Here is a 17,801-nt window from a genome sequence, read left to right as displayed (position 1 = left end):
TCTCCCAAAGTGCTGGGATTACAGGCATGAGCCATCATGCCTGGCCTCTGACTAGTTTGAAATGTGAGAGTGATGATGGTTTACCAGTCTTCTTTCCAGCTGGCTGAAGTCTAATTAATTCCTATTGATGTTCATTGTGTCAGAGCTCACAACACTTAGATGCTTCCTTGTGGACCCGCTGAGGAGCTGGGTCAGGGCTTGCCATTTGCTGTCTGGGCCTGTGTGGTCAAGACAACCCAGCTTCTAGGCAACCAGGGCCCCCTTGCCTCACGGATGGGTTATGTTCGGTAGAATAGAGAATGTCCAGCTTTAGCAGTATTTATCCAACATCTTGTTTTTGGTACCTGATAGGTGCTCAGTAAATATTTCAGTGAATGAATATGCAACATTTAGCTATATACAGATGTTCCTTGACTTGTAATGGGGGTATGCCCTGATAAAACCGTTGTGAGTTGAAATCATTAAGCTGAAAATGCATTTAATACACCTATCCTCCTCGCCTACCTTGAATGAGTTCAGAACACTTATTTAGCCTATAGTTGGGCAAAATCATTAAATACAAGGCCTATTTTATAATAAGGTGTTGAATATCTCATGTTACTTATTGAATACTGCGCTAAAAGTAAAAAGCAGAATGGTTTCATATCATTGTAAAGTCTAAAAATATAAGTTGAATCATTGTAAGTCAGGGGCAGTCTATTAATTTTGAGCTTATAAAAATGATATTTTGTATAGATCCTATTATACAGCTTTCAGAGTCAGAGGACCTTGGTTAAAATTTCAGATGTGTTACTGTCTCTGCTCTTGCCATGTTACCTCACCACACTGTCTGCTGTTACAAGGGGAAGCCCCCTTTCTTCATGGAGCTCCAGCTGTGCCTCCTGGGTTTCATGTCTCATCTTTCTTACCTTCTTAGGAACCTCATCTGATCTGCTGTTTCCCCCTCCCTATTGTTACCATTAATGTATCTTCCTCTGCTGTCCTTTTCTTGTCCACATTGAAACATAACTGAAGCTCTTTCGCCTTTGCCAACACCCACCTTAGGTCTCAGGCTGCTCTCCAGCCTTTTCTGGCCTGTGGACTCTCACATTCTCTACTTTTCTAGCTCCCACAGGCAATTCATTTATTGCAGGGTGGTGTCCCCAGTTCCCACTCAGACTGCACCTGCCAGGGTCCCTAATGATGTCCTTGTCGTTAGGAGAGCTCAGCCCTAAACTTACCTGGCCTTTCTGCAATATTTGACACTGTTGGCCACTTTGATTCTTGAAACTGACCCTCTCTTCAGGTTCTGTGGTGCCCTCCTGTTTTTTTCTGTTACCAACTGTGGCTGTTTCCTTTCAGTGTCTTTTGGAGAATCCTTTTCATCCTTTATATTCAGCTTCTGAAAAAATCGTGAAGGAGGCCGGGTGCAGTGGCTCATGCCTGTATTCCCAGCACTTTGGGAGGCCGAGGTGGGCGGATCACCTGAGGTCAGGTGTTTGAGACCAGCCTGACCAACACGGAGAAACCCCCTCTCTACTAAAAATACAAAATTAGCCGGGCATGGTGGCACATGCCTGTAATCCCAGCTACTTGGGAGGCTGAGGCAGGAGAATCGCTTGAATCCAGGTGGCAGAGGTTGTGGTGAGCCAAGATCGTGCCATTGCACTATAGCCTGGGCAACAAGAGCAAAACTCCGTTTCAAAAAAAAAAATTGTGAAAGAACACCCTTAGAAAAAGGGTTACATAAAATGTAAATGTGTACTGTAGTGAAACTGCGAAATGAACATCCATGATCAACAACCCAGGTCCAGTAGTAGAGCATGTCCCCCGCCCCACCTGGACTCGCTGTGTGTCACTTGTTTTTTTTTTTTTTTTTTTTTTTTTTTGAGACAGAGCCTTGCTCTGTCACCCAGGCTGGAGAGCAGTGGTGTGCTCTCGGCTCACTGCAGCCTCTGCCTCCCAGGTTCAAGTGATTGTCCTGCTTCAGCCTTCCGAGTAGTTGGGATTATAGGCATACATTACCATGCCTGGCTAATTTTTGTATTTTTAGTAGAATCGGGGTTTCACCATGTTGGCCAGGCTAGTCTTGAGCTCCTGACCTCAGGTGATCCTCTTGCCTCGGCCTCCCAAAGTGCTGGGATTACAGACATGAGCCACTGCGCCTGACCTGCAGCATGTCACTTTTGCCCCTCACCTCTCCACCTTAGGGCGCAGCTTTACATAATCCAGTTTATGGCTTTGTTTTTCATCTTTAGGTCTTGAATCCACTTAAGATGGATTTTGTATTGACATGGGGTAAGAGGTCCTCCTCCTCCAATGTGAGTGTCTTGGCACCATTTATTTCCCCCCTACTTGCGGCGCCCACTGTCTCATAGGCTGCATGTGCGGCGGATGTGCCAACTTCCCAGGCTTCGGCTTGGGACAGAAACACTGTCGCTGTGCCTTGCTGTGTGGACAGAGTCACACTGGCTGAGCACTTCTGTGAGAGGAATGGCAGAGCCCCTCCTTGACTCCATCTGTATGAATTATCATGGTGCCCCCACCATGTCCCTATCCCTGTCCCCTGCCTCGCTTTTTGTCAGAGCATCTCCCCTGACATAGTGTGCCTTGACTTACTGCTGTGCAGTGTAGGAAAGCAGAGGCACTGTCTCTCATGTTTCATCCCTGTCGCAGCACGCAGGAGGGGACGATTCAGCAAGTGGGTCAGTGGGCCAGCAACCGGTGTGCCTCATTGTTGTCTCAGGCCTGGCTTAGAGAAAAGCAGGCTGTGTTTGGTATCTTATCAGTGTGCTCAAAAAATATTCACTGGCTTGGAACTAAGTGAAATAACTTGTGAGTCAGTGCCATGCCTTTTACATGGCTTGTTTGTAGGAAAAAACTTCTAGATGAGTTTGGATGCCACTGTTGGTGTTTGTGAAAAGTATGCTTTTTTTTTTTTTCCTATTTCTTTTTTGTGTAGTTGTGTTGTGACAAATATTATTATTTGGATAAAGTAGAAAACTAAGATAAAAGTTAAATATTATGGCTGGGCACAGTGGCTCCTGCCTGTAATCCCAGCACTTTGGGAGACTGAGGTGGGAGGATCACTTGAGGTCAGAAGTTTGAGACCAGCCTGGGCAACAAGGCTGTCTCTACTACAAATGCAAAAATTAGCCAGGCATAGTGGTGGGTATTTGTAATCCCAGCTACTCAGGAGGCTGAGGCAGGAGAATTGCTTGAACCTGGGAGGCGGAGGTTGCAGTGAGCCGAGATCATGCCACTGCACTCCAGCTTGGGCAACACAGCAAGACTCTGCCTCAAAAAAGGGTTAAATATTAGGAATAGATTTATTAAACATGCTTTTTCAAAATTATTAATAAAAGTCAACTTTTATTTTATTTTTTTGAGACAGGGTTTCACTCTGTTGCCCAGGCTTGAGTGTAGTGGCACGATCTCAGCTGATTGTAACCTCTGCCTCCCAGGATCGAGTGATTCTCCTGCCTTAGCCTCCCGAGTAGCTGGGATCACAGGTGTGTGTCACCACACCCGGCTAACTTTTGTATTTTAAGTAGACATGGGGTTTTACCATGTTGGCCAGGCTGGTCTTGAACTCCTGACCTCAAATGATCCACCTGGCTCTGCCTCCCAAAGTGGTAGGATTACAGGTATGAGCCACCGTGCCCAGTGTAAAAGTCAACTTTTATAAATTATTTGGAAACTAGCTGACTTAATTTACTCTAAGTAAAAATTGGAAAAAAAGTTTGCCTCTGTGATTGGCCTCTCTGATCACCTGAAGACTTCTTCTGATTTGTCCTCATCAAAATCAAATGCAATGTTTTGCACATAGTATTTAACAAGTAAAATTATTAATTAAAAAAGCTTCTTACTGTGGGTGAAAAAACCCAAGATTACTATAAAATAGACTTTTCAGAAATTCAGAGACATCTGTTGTGCTGGATACTGTAGAAAGATGCTTGTGTAGTTGTGGCCTCAGCTCCAGGAAAGCTGGACAGTCACACCCATAGTAAATTGGTAGCAGTAGAGTGGGGCACTGCTGAAAAGATACCCAAAATGTGGAAGCAACTTGTTACTCAGTAAAAAGGCAGATGATGGAACAGTTTGGAGGGACTAGAAGGAGACAGGAAAATGTGGGAAAGTTTGGAACTTCCTAGAGATTTGTTGAATGGCTTTGAACAAAATGCTGATAGTGATATGGAGAATGAAATCCAGGCTGAGGTGGTTTCAGATGGAGATGAAGAACTTGTTGGAAACTGGAGTATAGGTGACTCTTGTTATGTTTTAGCAAAGAGACTGATGCCTTTTTTGCCCTGCCCTAAAGATTTGTGGAAGTTTGAACTTGAACGAGATGATTTAGGGTATCTGATGGAAGAAATGTCTAAGCAGCAAAGCATTCAAGAGGTATCTTGGGTTCTGTTAAAGGCATTCAGTTTTAAAAGGGAAACAGAACAGAGTATAAAAGTTTGGAAAATTTGCAGCCTGGCAATGCGATAGAAAAGAAAATCCCATTTTCTGAGAAGTTCAAGTCAGCTGCATAAATATGCATAAGTAATGAGGAGCCAAATGTTAATCCCCAAGACAATGGGGAAGATATCTCCAGGGCATGTCAGAGGTCTACCCGCAGCCCCTCCCATCATAGGCCTGGAGGCCTACGAGGAAAAAGTGGTTTCGTGGGTCGGGGCTTAGGGCCCCTCTGCTGTGTGCAGCCTAGGGACTTGGTGCCCTGTCTCCCAGCCGCTCCAGCTGTGGCTGAAAGAGGCCAACAAAGAGCTCATGCCATGGCTTCAGAGGGTACAAGCCTCAAGCCTTGGCAGCTCCCACATGTTGAGGCTGCAGGTGCACAGAAGTCAAGAATTGGGGTTTGGGAACCTCTGCCTAAATTTCAGAAGATGTGTGGTAATGCCTGGATGTCAGGGTAGAAGTTTGCGGCAGGGGCGGGGCTGTCATGGAGAACCTCTGCTAGAGCAGTGCAGAAGGGAAATGTGGGGTTCAAGCCTCCATGCAGAGCCCCAACTGGGGCACCACCCAATGGAGCTGTGAGAAGAGGACCATTGTCTTCCAGACCCCGGAATGATAGATCCACCGACAGCTTGTACCATGCACCTGGAAAAGCCACAGACATTCAGTGCCAGCCCATGAAAGCAGCCAGGAGGGAGGCTGTATCCTGCAAAGCCACAGGGGTGGAGCTGCGCAAGACCGTGGGAACTCACCTCTTGCATCAGCGTGACCTGGATGTAAGACATAGAGTCAAAGAAGATCATTTTGGAGCTTTAAGATTTGACTAACCCGCTGGATTTTGGACTTGCTTGGGACCTGTGGCCCCTTTATTTTGGCCAATTTCTCACATTTGGAAGGCTGTGTTTACCCAATGCCTGTACCCCCATTGTATCTAGGAAGTAACTAACTTGCTTTGCGACTTGGCACTGTGGACTTTTGAGTTAATGCCGAAATGAGTAAAGACTTTGGGGGTACTGCTGGGAAGGTGTGATTGTGTTTTGAAATGTGAGGACATGAGATTTGGGAGGGGCCAGAGGCAGAATGATATGGTTTAGCTGTGTCCCCACCCGAATCTCATTTTGAATTCTCATCTGTTGTGGGAGGGACCCAGTGGGAGGTAATTGAATCATGGGGGCAGGTCCTTCCTGTGCTGTTCTTACGATAGTAAGTCTCATGAAATCTGATGGTTCTGTAAGGGAGAATTTCCTTGCACAAGCTCTCTCTCTTTGCCTGCTGCCATCCATGTAAGATGTGACTTGCTCCTCCTTGCCTTCTGCCATGATTGTGAGGCTTCCCCAGCCATGTCGAACTGTAAGTCCAGTAAACCTCTTTCTTTTGTAAACTACCCAGTCTTGGGTATGTCTTTATCAGCAGCGTGAAGATGGACCAATGCACAGCCTGACTTGGGGAGTTTGCCGCTTGTGGTTGGTGCCCAGTGTTTGGTAACAGTGCCTGAGGAGCAAGTTTACATTATCTGGTCTTGGTGTCTTTGCTTTAATGGACAAAATAGTCGAGGAATCCCTAAACCTTGGTAGACGGATACCTCATCATGTGATAATGTTATCACCACACATTGGTAGATATGGCTGTGATGTTACAGTTTTCTGATACTTTTGATATACAAGGTAACTTTTCACACATGAAATCTTAGGGAAATCTTAGTGCTCTTTGAGGTAGGGTTTTGAAAGAGGGGAAGGGCACTGGCTTTGAGATCAGGAACTCCTCCTGGGTTCCATAGACCTTTGGTGTAACTTAATTGATGTCTTCAAAATAGACATCCTGCTGAACACACTGCCTGTGCATGTCTGGGCTCTCTGAGCCCTTCTTGCTCTGGTGACTGGGCGAGGAAATTGATGAGTATGGTACTTTATGTGTCCGCTGTCCTGAGCAGTGCTTGGCACACAGCACGTGTTCAGACATTGCTGCTAATAAAAACCAAGAACTTTTATTTAGAGAGTTTGTTACAGTGTTGTACTAACAATGAGAGCCACTCCCATCCAACCCCAGTTTTCTTCTGTAATCCTGTTTTGGTATTGTGACTTTTTTCTTTCACTATTTTTAGCTCTCTCCTCATCTCCTGGAGGAACCGGTGATAACTAAGGATATATATGAAGTTGCTATCTCTCTCATTCAGATGTTTGATGACTTGGATATGAAGGAGAATGGGTAAGAGACACTTCAGTTGGTAATGCACTTTAATGTATATGTGATTTAAAAAATTATTCATTTGGAAACTTTTTAGTGTTTTTATAAGAAGGTTATAACTATAGGTACTTTTTCAGTAGTTACTGTACATATTTTAAAATCAGGTTAGTATTTCGGAATTTTTTAAATTGGAAATTTCTATTTTAAATAATTAAAGCCATGTTGAGTGCAGTTCCCAGCCTGGCAACAGAGCAAGACTCTGTCTCAAAAACAAAAACAAAAACAAACAAAAAACCTGTATATATATCATATGATTGAGCCTTTACAGCACTAATTTTACTACATCTGTCTCCATAGTTTTGCCTTTTCCAGGATGTCATGTAGTTGAAATTATATAGTATGTATCCTTTTCATGTTGCCTTCTTCTACTTAGTAATATGTATTTAGCTCCCTTTATGTCTTTTCATAGCTTAGATAGCTCATTTATTTTTAGTGCCAAATTCCATTGTCTGGATGTACCACAGTTTGTTCATTTATCTTCCAGATTTCCTGCTATGTTCTGCTTTAGCTGTGTCCCATTAGTTTCTGCTATGTTGTGTCTTCATTTTCATTCATCTCAGAGTATTTTCTGATTTCTGTTTTGATTTTTTCTTTGGTTTATTGGTTTTTAGGAGTGTGGTGTTTAATTTGCACATATTTGTGAATTTCTCCCTATTTTTCCTGTTATACATTTTGAATTTCATTCTATTGTGGTTGGAGAATTATTTCTGTTCTTTTAAATTTATTGAGGTTTGTTGTATGCCTAGCATGTAGACTGTTCTGGAGAATATTACATGTGCACTTGAGAATAATGTCACTCTGTTGTTGTTAGATGGAGTGTTCTATAAATGTCTTTTAGGTGTAGTTAACTTACCGTGTTGTTCAGGTCTTCTATTTCTTGATCTTCTGCCTGGTTGCTCTATATATTATCGAAAATGAGATAATGATATCCTCAACAATTGTTATTGAATTGCCTATTTCTTCAATCTTTTCTGTCAGTTTTTGCTTTATGTATTTTGGGTCTCTGTTGCTAGGTGCATATATGTTTATACCTGTTTTATCTTCCTGATTGATTCACCCATTTATCAGTATAAAATGCCCCTCTTATCTCTCATAACACTTAATTTTAAGACCTATTTTGTGTATTAGTATAGCTACTTCACTTTTCTATAGTTTGCTGTTTGCCTGACACATATTTTTTTATTCTTTTACTTTCAATCTACTTAGTGTCTTTGCATTTAAAGTATATCTCCTGTAGACAACATATCCTGAGTGGGATCATATATATATATATTTTTGAGATGGAGTCTTGCTCTGTCACCAGGCTGTAGTGCAGTGGTGTGATCTCGGCCCACTGCAGCCTCCGCCTCCTGGGTTCAAGTGATTCTCCTGCCTCAGCCTCCCGAGTAGCTGGGACTACAGGCACCCGCCACCATGCTCAGCTAAGTTTTGTATTTTTAGTAGAGACGGGTTTCAACATGTTAGTCAGGATGGTCTTGATCTCTTGACCTCATGATCCACCCGCCTCGGCCTCCCAAAGTTCTGGGATTACAGGTATGACACCGTGCCCAGCCCCTATTTTTAAAATTAATCTAACAATCTCTGCCTTTTGATTGGGTTGTTTAATCCATTTACATTGTTTAATCCATTTACATTTAATTTTGTCACTGATATAGTTGAATTTATGTTGGCCATTTTGCTTTTTGCTTTCTGTGTGTCTCATATTCTTTTTGTTTCTCTGTTTCTCTTTTACTGCTTTCTTTTGCATTTAATACGTATTTTGCAATGTAGCATTTTACTTTTTTTTTTTTTTTTTTTTTGAGACAAGTTCTCACTGTGTTGAGCAGGCTGGGTACATGGAGTGATCATGGCTCACAGCGGCCTTGACCCCCGGGCTCAATTGATCCTCCCACCTCAGCCTCGTGAGTAGCTGGGACTACAGGTGCTTGCCACCATGCCCTGCTAATTTTTGTATCCGGTTACTTTTAAAATCGCCTAAGGAGAAGGAAGGAGGCAAAATATGTATTTACAGTATCTTTTGTCATTACCTAATTACCTTTACCAGTTCTCTTTCTTCGTTCATGTGGATTTGAAATACTCTCTGGGGTCAGCTGTTTTCAGCACAAAAAACTTCCTTTAGTATTTCTAGTAAGGTGGGTCTGCTGCCAAAAAATAATCTCATTTTTTTGTTTATCTGGGACAGTCTTTTTTTTTTTTTTTTTTTGAGACAGAATTTCGTTCTTTTTGCCCAGGCTGGAGTGCAACGGTGCGATCTCAGCTCACCGCAACCTCCGCCTCTCAGGTTCAAGCGATTCTCTTGCCTCAGCCTCCTGAGTAGCTGGGATTACAGGCATGCACTACCATGCCTGGCTAATTTTGTATTTTTAGTAGAGACGGGGTTTCTCCTTGTTGGTCAGGCTGGTCTTGAACTCCCGACCTCAGGTGATCCACCCGCCTTGGTCTCCCAAAGTGCTGGGATTACAGGTGTGAGCCACTGCGCCTGGCCAAGGGACAATCTTTATTTAGTCTTCATTATTGAGAGTTTTACTGAATATAGGAATCTTGACTGACAATTTTGTCTTTCAGCACTCTGAATATGTCATTCCACTGCTTTCTGGCTTCCATTGTTTCTGCTGAGAATTCAGCTGTTAATCTTATTGGGGTTTTCTTTGTGTGGGGCATGTCATTTTTCTCTTGCTACTTTCAAGATTTCACCTTGTCCTTGAATTTCATTATGGCTTTTATGACTTCCTGTAGGACTGGCACAATAACTGAGCCTTTAATAGGCATTTCATCTTTCTTTTAAGCCAACTGCTTTTGGATGCATGGTAATACCGTTGAATTTCGTGAGTCCATTGACCACTAAACTGAGTTCCTTGGCAGGAGGCCATGCTGTGCAGGAAATAATGGAAGTGAGAAAGGCATCTTCTTAGGTCCATGAATGGGGGTACGACAGAAACTTTAGGTGCAGAGAAGGCAGATCTGAATCCAGAATTGGATCTGTGTCTATTTCCATTAAGGTAAATCAGTATCTCCTTCATGATGGAATCAACCTATCTTCAGCTGGCTGGACTGGTCCCCCAGGGAATGGTGCCATATTTGGGACTTGGCACTGGCCCTTGCTGTTGTGTGGTTGGCATCCAGTGATGGTAGCAGCCGGATGAGTCTCATCTCAGGAAAGTGCGTGGTGTTGAGTTTGTGTGTAAGCCTTCATCCATGCTACCCATCTACTCTGTGCATTGTCTAACCCTGGGGGTACTGGAGAAGGAGGCTGGGTCACATCCACAGGCAGGGCCTCTGGCCTGTCTGATGACTGAAAGCCTCCTTCACTGTGGCTGCCTTGTGGGCATTTCTTGGTACCTCTCCATCAGATCTCCTTATTATCAGTCTTGCCATTTCCACATCCCTGACCAGCTGACCAAGCTATTACTAGCCTCTGCTTGTTGATTGGGGTGAACCCAACCTCATGGCCATGTCTCCTTCCACCCGAAGTGGTACCACCGGATGGACTGCCTGACCTCTGCTCACTGGGAGGAGCTCCCTTCCCCACTCACTGTGTGTGAGCCTCTCCTCTGGGTGGGGCTGTGATGCAGCAGATGTTCACCTCAGCTGTTGCCAGCATCCCATGCAGGCCCATCTACAAACCAGGCCTGTGTTTTTTATGGTGGTGGCTGCTGCCTGAGGTCATACATGTGGCTCACACTCACAGGGAGAGATGGATGAGCAGCAGGAGCAGTGACCATGGACACTGAGCCGCCTCTGCTGCAGCGACTGGTTTACCCCTCACACCCCTTTCTCCTTTGTAGTGACTGTTCCCAGGCATTGCCTGGATTGCCATCGCATGGCTTTTCCATGGCTCCCTCCTCAGCTCGTGTTACTTCCCCAGAGAGGCCCTTCCCAGCCAGCCCTTCTGAGAGCACACCATACATATGCCTTCCCTTAGCACTGCTTATTGTGTTTCCCCAGGTGTTTCTTTTTGTCTTATTGCTAAACTGAAGGTGCCTTGCCTGTTTTCTTGTTTCTTGTCTGTCTCTCCAGTTAGGATGTAAGCTCCAAAGAGCAGGGAGCTTGTCTGTCTTGTTACTGCTGTATCCTGACTACACAGAGGAGGGCTTGGCATGTAGGAAGAGCTCACAGGTTTATGGAGGAATGAAAGTTCTAAATTCACACAAAAGTAAATTTATTGACAGTAACAGGGAAGCGAGTAGATGATTTGAGATTTTGGTCTGTACAAATCCTTTCCAATAGTAGTTTGGACTCCTGAAAGTTTAAATTTTTCTTGTAGTTATTTTAAATGTTTTCTACTTTGAAGTTCCGGATTATAATAACTAAATTTCAAGGAAAACTTCTGTAGATAGTAAGTTTTGATAGGAGAAAGTATTGGGAGTCAAAAAGCTTAAGGTCCCCTGAATGACCATGGGGCCTTGGATGTTTTCTCATCTCTTTGGACTTCTGTGTTTTCTTATGTACAATAAAGAACATTACACTGGATGACCTGTAAGAGCCTTTCAGGATTAAAAGCCTGTAATATTAGGATTGTAGAGAAGCAATAGCTGTTATTAGCCTTCGTTGATATTTGTGCACATCACATTTTTACCAGGAACAAGGCCTGGTCGGGTGCCCAGTTTGTGTTGGAGCGAAGCAGTGTGTTGGTGTTTTTGCCAGGTAAGAGCATCATAATTTTGTGACTTGGAATCGTAATACTCTGGAGAGAGGCTAAGTTTCTGCCTAACAGAGATTATGAAAAGACGGTGTTCTCCACAGGACTTTGTTCTTTTTACGCTTTGAGTATGTGAACAAATGTATTTGAGTTTGGCTTTTTATTATAATCTTTGTATTTCTTTTTTTTTTCCTTTCCTTTCCTTTTCCTTTTTCTATATGGAGTCTTGCTCTGTTGCCAGGCTGGAGTGCAGTGGCACGATCTCGGCTCACTGCAACCTCCTCCTCCTCAGTTCCAGTGATTCTCCTGCCTCAGCTTCCCAAGTAGCTGGGACTACAGGTGTACACCACTATGCCCGGCTAATTTTTGTATTTTTAGTAGAGATGAGGTTTCATCATGTTGGCCAGGATGGTCTCGATCTCTTGACCTCATGATCTGTCCTCTGTGGCCTCCCAAAGTGCTGGGTTTACAGATGTGAGCCACTGTGCCTGGCCAACCCTTGTATTTCTAAAAAGATTTCTTATTAATAAATTATTAAGAGTTCAATTTTTTTTTTTTTTTTGAGACAGAGTCTCACTCTGTTGCCCAGGCAGGAGTACAGTGGCACAATCTCGGCTCACTGCAACCTCTGCCTCCTGGGTTCAAACGATTCTCCTACCTAAGCCTCCCAAGTAGCTGGGATTACAGATGCGCACCACCATGCTTGTCTAGAGTTCAACTTTTTGAAGACAGTCTTACCACCTTCAAAATTTCCAGTAAAATATTTGGCTTTGTTAAATTTGCATTTTACATATATGGTTATAAATGTGAGGTAACTGTCATTCGTTTGCATTGAAAGCTTATTTAGTAATAGTAAAACATGCTGTTATTGTAATACCATGAGAATCATCAGGGTAATCCTTGAGTTCCCTTCTCAGTGTTTGAGAAAACAGGCTTTTAAAATACCTTTCTGAAAAGGTGAATTTATGTTAAATTGTACTTTTTCAAAATTACTTGATTTTTAATTTAAGTGGTATAGTTTGATGAAACATTATGACAATAATTCAAATATTTTCTGTTGTAAGGTAATATATAGAGCATAAACGGATTTGTTCTTACAATAATGGAGAATGAAAAACATGCAATGAAAATAGCTTATTTAATTTTGGAATGCAACATATGAGTTTCAAACTTTTGTCATGTTTGGCTTAGGCAATAAGGATTTGTTTACATGCAGGGAACCATTAGCTGACAGTGGGGTGGTGCTGCATTTGCCTTGGAGAATATTTATCAAATGACTGCTGTGTGCATAATATTGTATTAAGGGGAAAAACATCACCAAAGTGGAGCCATGTTGATACTAGCTTAAGAATACCTAACATGAGATAAGTACTTTTTATTTTATTCCATTTGTTTTTTTAGAAAGGGTCTTGCTGTGTTGCCCAGGCTGGAGTACAGTGGTGTGACCCTGACTCACTGCAGCCTCTGCCTCCTGGGCTGAAGTGATATTTCCACCTCCCAAGTAGCTGGGACTACAGGCGTGTCCCCCCATGCCTGGCCAAAAAAAAATTTTTTTGTGTATCTTTTTGTAGAGACAGGGTTTAACTAGGTTGCCCAGGCTAGTCTCGAGCTGCTAGGCTCTAGTGGTCTCCATGAAGTGATCCATCTGCCTCAGCCTCCCAAAGTGTTGGGATTGCAGATGTGAGCCACTGCTCCTGGCTGATAAATACTTTTTACCTGCTAAACATTGCCTGAAGGAAATATTTATAAGTGATATTTTACATTTAGGGTTGCTATCTTTTTAATATGTTCATGTGAATTCAAGTTTGATAGATGTTTCTGTGTTAATTGATCTTTTGTGAACAGTTCTATGGTAGTTTTCCAGGGCTGCTGTAGCAAAGTGCTACAAACTAAATGGCTTAAAAGAACAGCCATGTATTCTCTCCCTGTTTCAGAGGCTAGATGTTCACAGTTGGGTTGTCAGCAGGGCCATGCTCTTTCTGAGCCTCTTCCTCTTTCCAGCTCCTGGTAGTGGCCATTAGTCCCCAGTGCTCCTTGACCTGTGGCTGCATCACTCATGTGTCTGTCATCACATGGCATTCTCTGTTTGTCTGTGCCTCTTCCCTTGTATGGACACCAGGGCCCAACCCATTCCAGTATAACTTCATCTTAACTAATTACATGTGCAATGACTCTGTTTCCAAATAACACCACATTCCGGATTACTGGGGTTGGGACTTCAGTACATCTTTTTAGGGGACACAGTTCAACCCATAACAGACTCAGATTTGAAAATCAGGGTCGGGCAAAAGTACATGCTAGCTTAGCTTTCAGCAAACAGGACGGAGGCCTGATGGAAATGGTTTAGCACATCCTCATGACCAAAACTTTACAAACGTTATTTTTTGATTGTAAAGATTTTGCATGCTCATTATAGAAAATTTAGAAAATCTGGGGGTAAAAAAGAAATGCAAAAATTACTCATATAGTTAACACCCACAGGGAGTCACTGCTATGTAAAGGAAAACTGGAAGAATATGTTTTTTCCCTTTATTTTTGAGATACTACTAATCAATGTCACTATGTACTTTTACTTGTGTTTCTGGTATATTTAGGCAAAGAGGATAAAAAAGTCAAATGAATTGGTAGGGCCTTCTTTGAAAGATATGCCATTTTAATTTAAAAGTTGATTTCTAGCAGTAAATACAAAGATGTTTATTTCCCTCCTCCACTTTTTTCTTCCCTAGGTCTGGGTGAAATAAACTATATGCATGAACTTCTCACAAACCTGGTTCATAAAAGGTATGTTGAAAATGATACAGCTGTATTCTTCTAAATCCTTGTGTTGTTTCTGCCTTAAATAATTTTAATTATCTCAGTATTTATTTTTGTATCTCATGTATATCTATTCTTTATGGAGATTTTATTTTAGTAATTTCTTAGGTTGCAGGTCTATCCACTCCATTCAAGTGTGGCTTTAGAAGAACAGAATAATGTATTTTTGAGTCCAGTCCCTGGGTACAGAAAGGTAGGAAAACTGGGAAGACAAGTTCTAAGCACTTTAGGTAAATTTTCCTTAGAGACTCTACTCATGAAAAATATTTTCTGGGTGTCGTGGCTCATGCTGGTGTTTCCAGCACTGTGGGAGGCTGAGGCGGGTGAATCGTTTGAGCTCAGGAGTTTGAGACCAGCCTGGTAGCATGGCGAAACCGCATCTCTACAAAAAATATAAAAATTACCTGAGTGCAGTGGCACACACCTGTGGTCCCAACTACTTGGGAGGCTGAGGTAGGAGGCTTATGCCTGGCTGTTGGAGGCTGCAGTGAGCCGAGATCACACCAGTGCACTCCCGCCTGGGTGGCAGAACAAGACTCTGTCTCAAAAAAAAAAAAAGAAAAGAAAAGGAAAAAAAATTCACATTTCAGCAGTGTGTTCTGTAGTTAGTGGTTAGTCACTTAAACAAGTATTTGCCTGATGAGCCAGGTATGTTGTTTAGTTTTGTGTTTTATTTTGTAAATCAGTTTGCTAAAAAGCTAAGATTTTTTATTTTCTCAATTCAGGAATTCTGATGCCTTTTAATTCTTCTTTAGTATTTCTCTAACTTTGGGACTGTTCTGGTGTCCCTGAAACCATTCTGGTGACTGGTTAGAAGCCATATTCTAGGTCCTGCTTCAGGAGGATTTCTTTATCTCAGATGATGTGTGAATGATGGAGTTGTTTTAACAAGACCCTTCTAGAGCTGCTTGAGGTGACCGGGGGCCTGAGCTGGCAACCTCGCCCCTGGATTGCTTTGGAATCCCTAGGAGCAGCCTTGAGTGGTATTCTAGGGCCACTACAAGCTACAGCCCTTCTTCTAGAAACCTGGTTGTACCCCTGGGCAATTCCAGGACCCCTCTCCACCCTACCAAAGCTATCACCCCACCAAAGCTACCACCCCAGAAGTCAGGAACAGCTCCCTTTGCCTGTGTCTAAGCCCTTGCTGTGTTGTATGTGGCTGGTTTTCCATTCACCAGGGGCTTCGTGATCAATTGTGATGTGTATAAAATAGAAAAATGGCTAATTTTGAAATCTGAGTTCAGTATTTATATTCAGAAGCTTTAAAATAATTTTTGCATTTTCGTAAACTTTGCCTAATGATGTCCAGAATATAGTAGAAATGTCAGCTTTTTTTCTTTGATGTTTAACAGATTATTCTGTCCACCAATATTGCAGAGAGTTCTGTCACAGTTCCAGATGTCAAATATGGTAAGATACTTCTCTGTTTACCTCCTGGCATTAGCTGTAGTGCCATATTTATTGGCTTATTCACCTCACTCAGGAATTGTTCTTCTCTTCCTCCCCATCTCTCCCCGTTTTGGAAGATAGAATTGAGAAAAGTAGGTTTACGTAGTTTCTCCCATACTCTCAGTTCACCACCTCCTCCTCTGAGTGCACCATTTCATGCTTTAGGGCAAGCTGGCAAGTAGCAAGTGTTTGGGGTGTTCCCACTGGGCCTTGTGGGAAACAACTTTGGGGCTGCCAGGTGGAGTTCTGTGACTGGAGCGAGGCAGATGTGGGGAGGAACTTAGGCCATCTCAGTTCTGAAGGTTGCTTGGCAGGACACCATGTCAACTCTGGAGCAGCCCGCTTTGTCATCCCATTTTCTGTATCTGTGTCTGTGATTACTTCGTGAGATTGCTTCATCAATGAGTTTTCTAAATTCATTAATTTATATTTGAGAACCTAACACATGTGCCAGGCACTGTTCTCAATGCTGGCAGTACAGTGGTGAATAAGACAAAGTCCAGTCCTCATGGCTGCTGCGTTCTGGTGGGAGAGAGAGAGACGCTTAGCAGGTGAAAAGGTCTTTATAATTTCAGGTACAGGTCAATGTTGTGTAGGAAAATAAATCAGGGGAAGGGGTTACAGGTACTGGGAAAAAAATGATCTTTCAGATAGGATGATGTGGAATTACCTCTTTGAGGAAGTGACATTTTAATAGAGGCCTGAATTAAATGAGGAGTGAGCCATGTGAAAAAGTGGCTGGGGTGTGGGGAATGGGTTTGAGGAGCAGCACACGGCCAGTGTGGCTGGAATGGGTAAACCAGGGCAGATGATAATGAGCAGGTGTTTTGTCTCTGTACCGGGGAAATAGCAGTAAGCAAAATAGACAGAAGCCTTTGTTCTCGTGACACTTTCAGGGGTGGGTAGATAAATACAGATATGTAGTAAGTTACATGATGGTGAGTATATGGAGAAAAAAGAGGGGGTTATTGGTTAGGGAGTGTTAGGGAAGTACCATTGAGATTGTAGGTGGAGTGACCAGGGAATGTGACAAGTCACATGCTGAAGGAGGTTAGGGAGGGAGTCAGGTCCGTACCTGGCAAAAGAGTGTTTAGAGTAGGAGAAAGCAAGAGTGTGCTTGATGGTTGTGAAACAGCACCATCAAGCGAGGAGGCCAGGGCAGCTGGACCAGTGTGAACACAGGGGAAAGGAACCTGAAGAGAGGCCTGGAGGTAGCAGGGCCCGTAGGGCCTGGTGCATCCTTTGCTGTGCTGGGCAAGATGGAGAATCCTTGGTGAGTTTTGATAACAGAAATGATATAACCTGAAGTTCACTTAACAGGATTTCTCTGGGAATAGACTAGAATGAGGCAAAGGAGATAAAAGGAAGAGAGTTAGGAGAGTGTCACAAGAATCTAGGCGAGAATCGGTGGTGTTTAGAATAGGACAGTAGCGATAGGGGACAGGAGGTGGGGGCAGATCCTAGGGAGATTCTGAAGGCAGAGCTGGTGAGGATGTGCTGAGGTGTCTGATGGAGAAATTTTGAGAGACACATTTGGTCGGCCCTCTAGACGTGTAGCCTGAGAGACTGGGAGGATGGAGGCTCCTGTGAGATGGTGAAGGCTGTGGAAGGAGCAGGGTGGGGTAGGTGAGGAGCGGAGATTTGGGCTGAGACATGTGCTAGATGTTCAGGTGGAGGTGTCTTGGAAGCAGCCGGCTGTGTGAGCTTGGAGACCAGGGCCAGGGAGCAGCTGGCGGGGGCGTCAGCTGGTGACTGGCGTTGGAAGGCAGAAACCTGGCCAAACTCTTCTGGCAGTGCACAGAGGGAAGGTAGCCCCAGTGTTTAAAGGTGGGCAATAAGAGCGGAGGGGCCTCCAGAGCAGTGGGAAGAAAGCCAGTGAGCACAGGGGCCTAGACACCCAGTAGGAAAGGGTCTTGAGGGGATGGAGTGGAAGAGTGCATCAGATGCTCATGGCAGATCAAGGAGAACCTCCCAACGGGGCTGTTGTCAGTGACCTTGACAAGGGCAGCTTTGGTGGAAGCAAGCGTCTGCTTGGAATGGGTTCAAGAAAGAGTGAGAAGAAATGAACCAAGAACTGGTGGCGGCAGACAACACTCCACAGGTGTTTTGCTGTAGGGGAGCAGAGGAAATGGGGCAGTAAGTGAAGGGGTGGCCCAGGGGAGTGAGTGTTGCTGATGGGAGATCCCCAGTGCTTTGGCTGTGTGAGGGGAAAAGGTGG

General features: G+C 43.6%; 2 protein-coding genes across 48 annotated transcripts in view; one reads left to right on the top strand and one right to left on the bottom strand.

The window, feature by feature from the left end:
• ATP5MJ (ATP synthase membrane subunit j) overlaps positions 1–17,801 on the bottom strand; it is an 819,915-nt gene that overhangs the window by 72,411 nt on the left and 729,703 nt on the right. Inside the window, exon 1 of one of the 46 annotated variants that reach the window (XM_050798504.1) lies at positions 12,844–12,847. The exons of the other annotated variants lie outside the window; for them this stretch is intronic. The gene's annotated coding sequence lies outside the window, so the exon portion shown is untranslated. Of the gene's footprint in view, positions 1–12,843; positions 12,848–17,801 lie in introns of those variants that run through there. 46 annotated transcript variants of the gene reach the window in all.
• The window catches only part of TDRD9 (tudor domain containing 9), a 127,485-nt gene that overhangs the window by 53,697 nt on the left and 55,987 nt on the right, over positions 1–17,801 (top strand). For both annotated transcript variants that reach the window (XM_050798360.1, XM_050798361.1), the window contains 5 exons: positions 6,539–6,642; positions 11,261–11,325; positions 14,047–14,101; positions 14,243–14,327; positions 15,487–15,544. In XM_050798360.1, coding sequence (XP_050654317.1) covers positions 6,539–6,642; positions 11,261–11,325; positions 14,047–14,101; positions 14,243–14,327; positions 15,487–15,544 — 367 coding nt within the window. The remainder of the gene's footprint in view (positions 1–6,538; positions 6,643–11,260; positions 11,326–14,046; positions 14,102–14,242; positions 14,328–15,486; positions 15,545–17,801) is intronic.

Source organism: Macaca thibetana, chromosome 7 (assembly GCF_024542745.1).
Source record: "Macaca thibetana thibetana isolate TM-01 chromosome 7, ASM2454274v1, whole genome shotgun sequence".
Lineage (NCBI taxonomy): Eukaryota > Metazoa > Chordata > Mammalia > Primates > Cercopithecidae > Macaca > Macaca thibetana.
The sequence above is the reverse complement of the archived record's forward strand: the minus strand, read 5'-3'. Positions and strand labels throughout refer to the sequence as shown.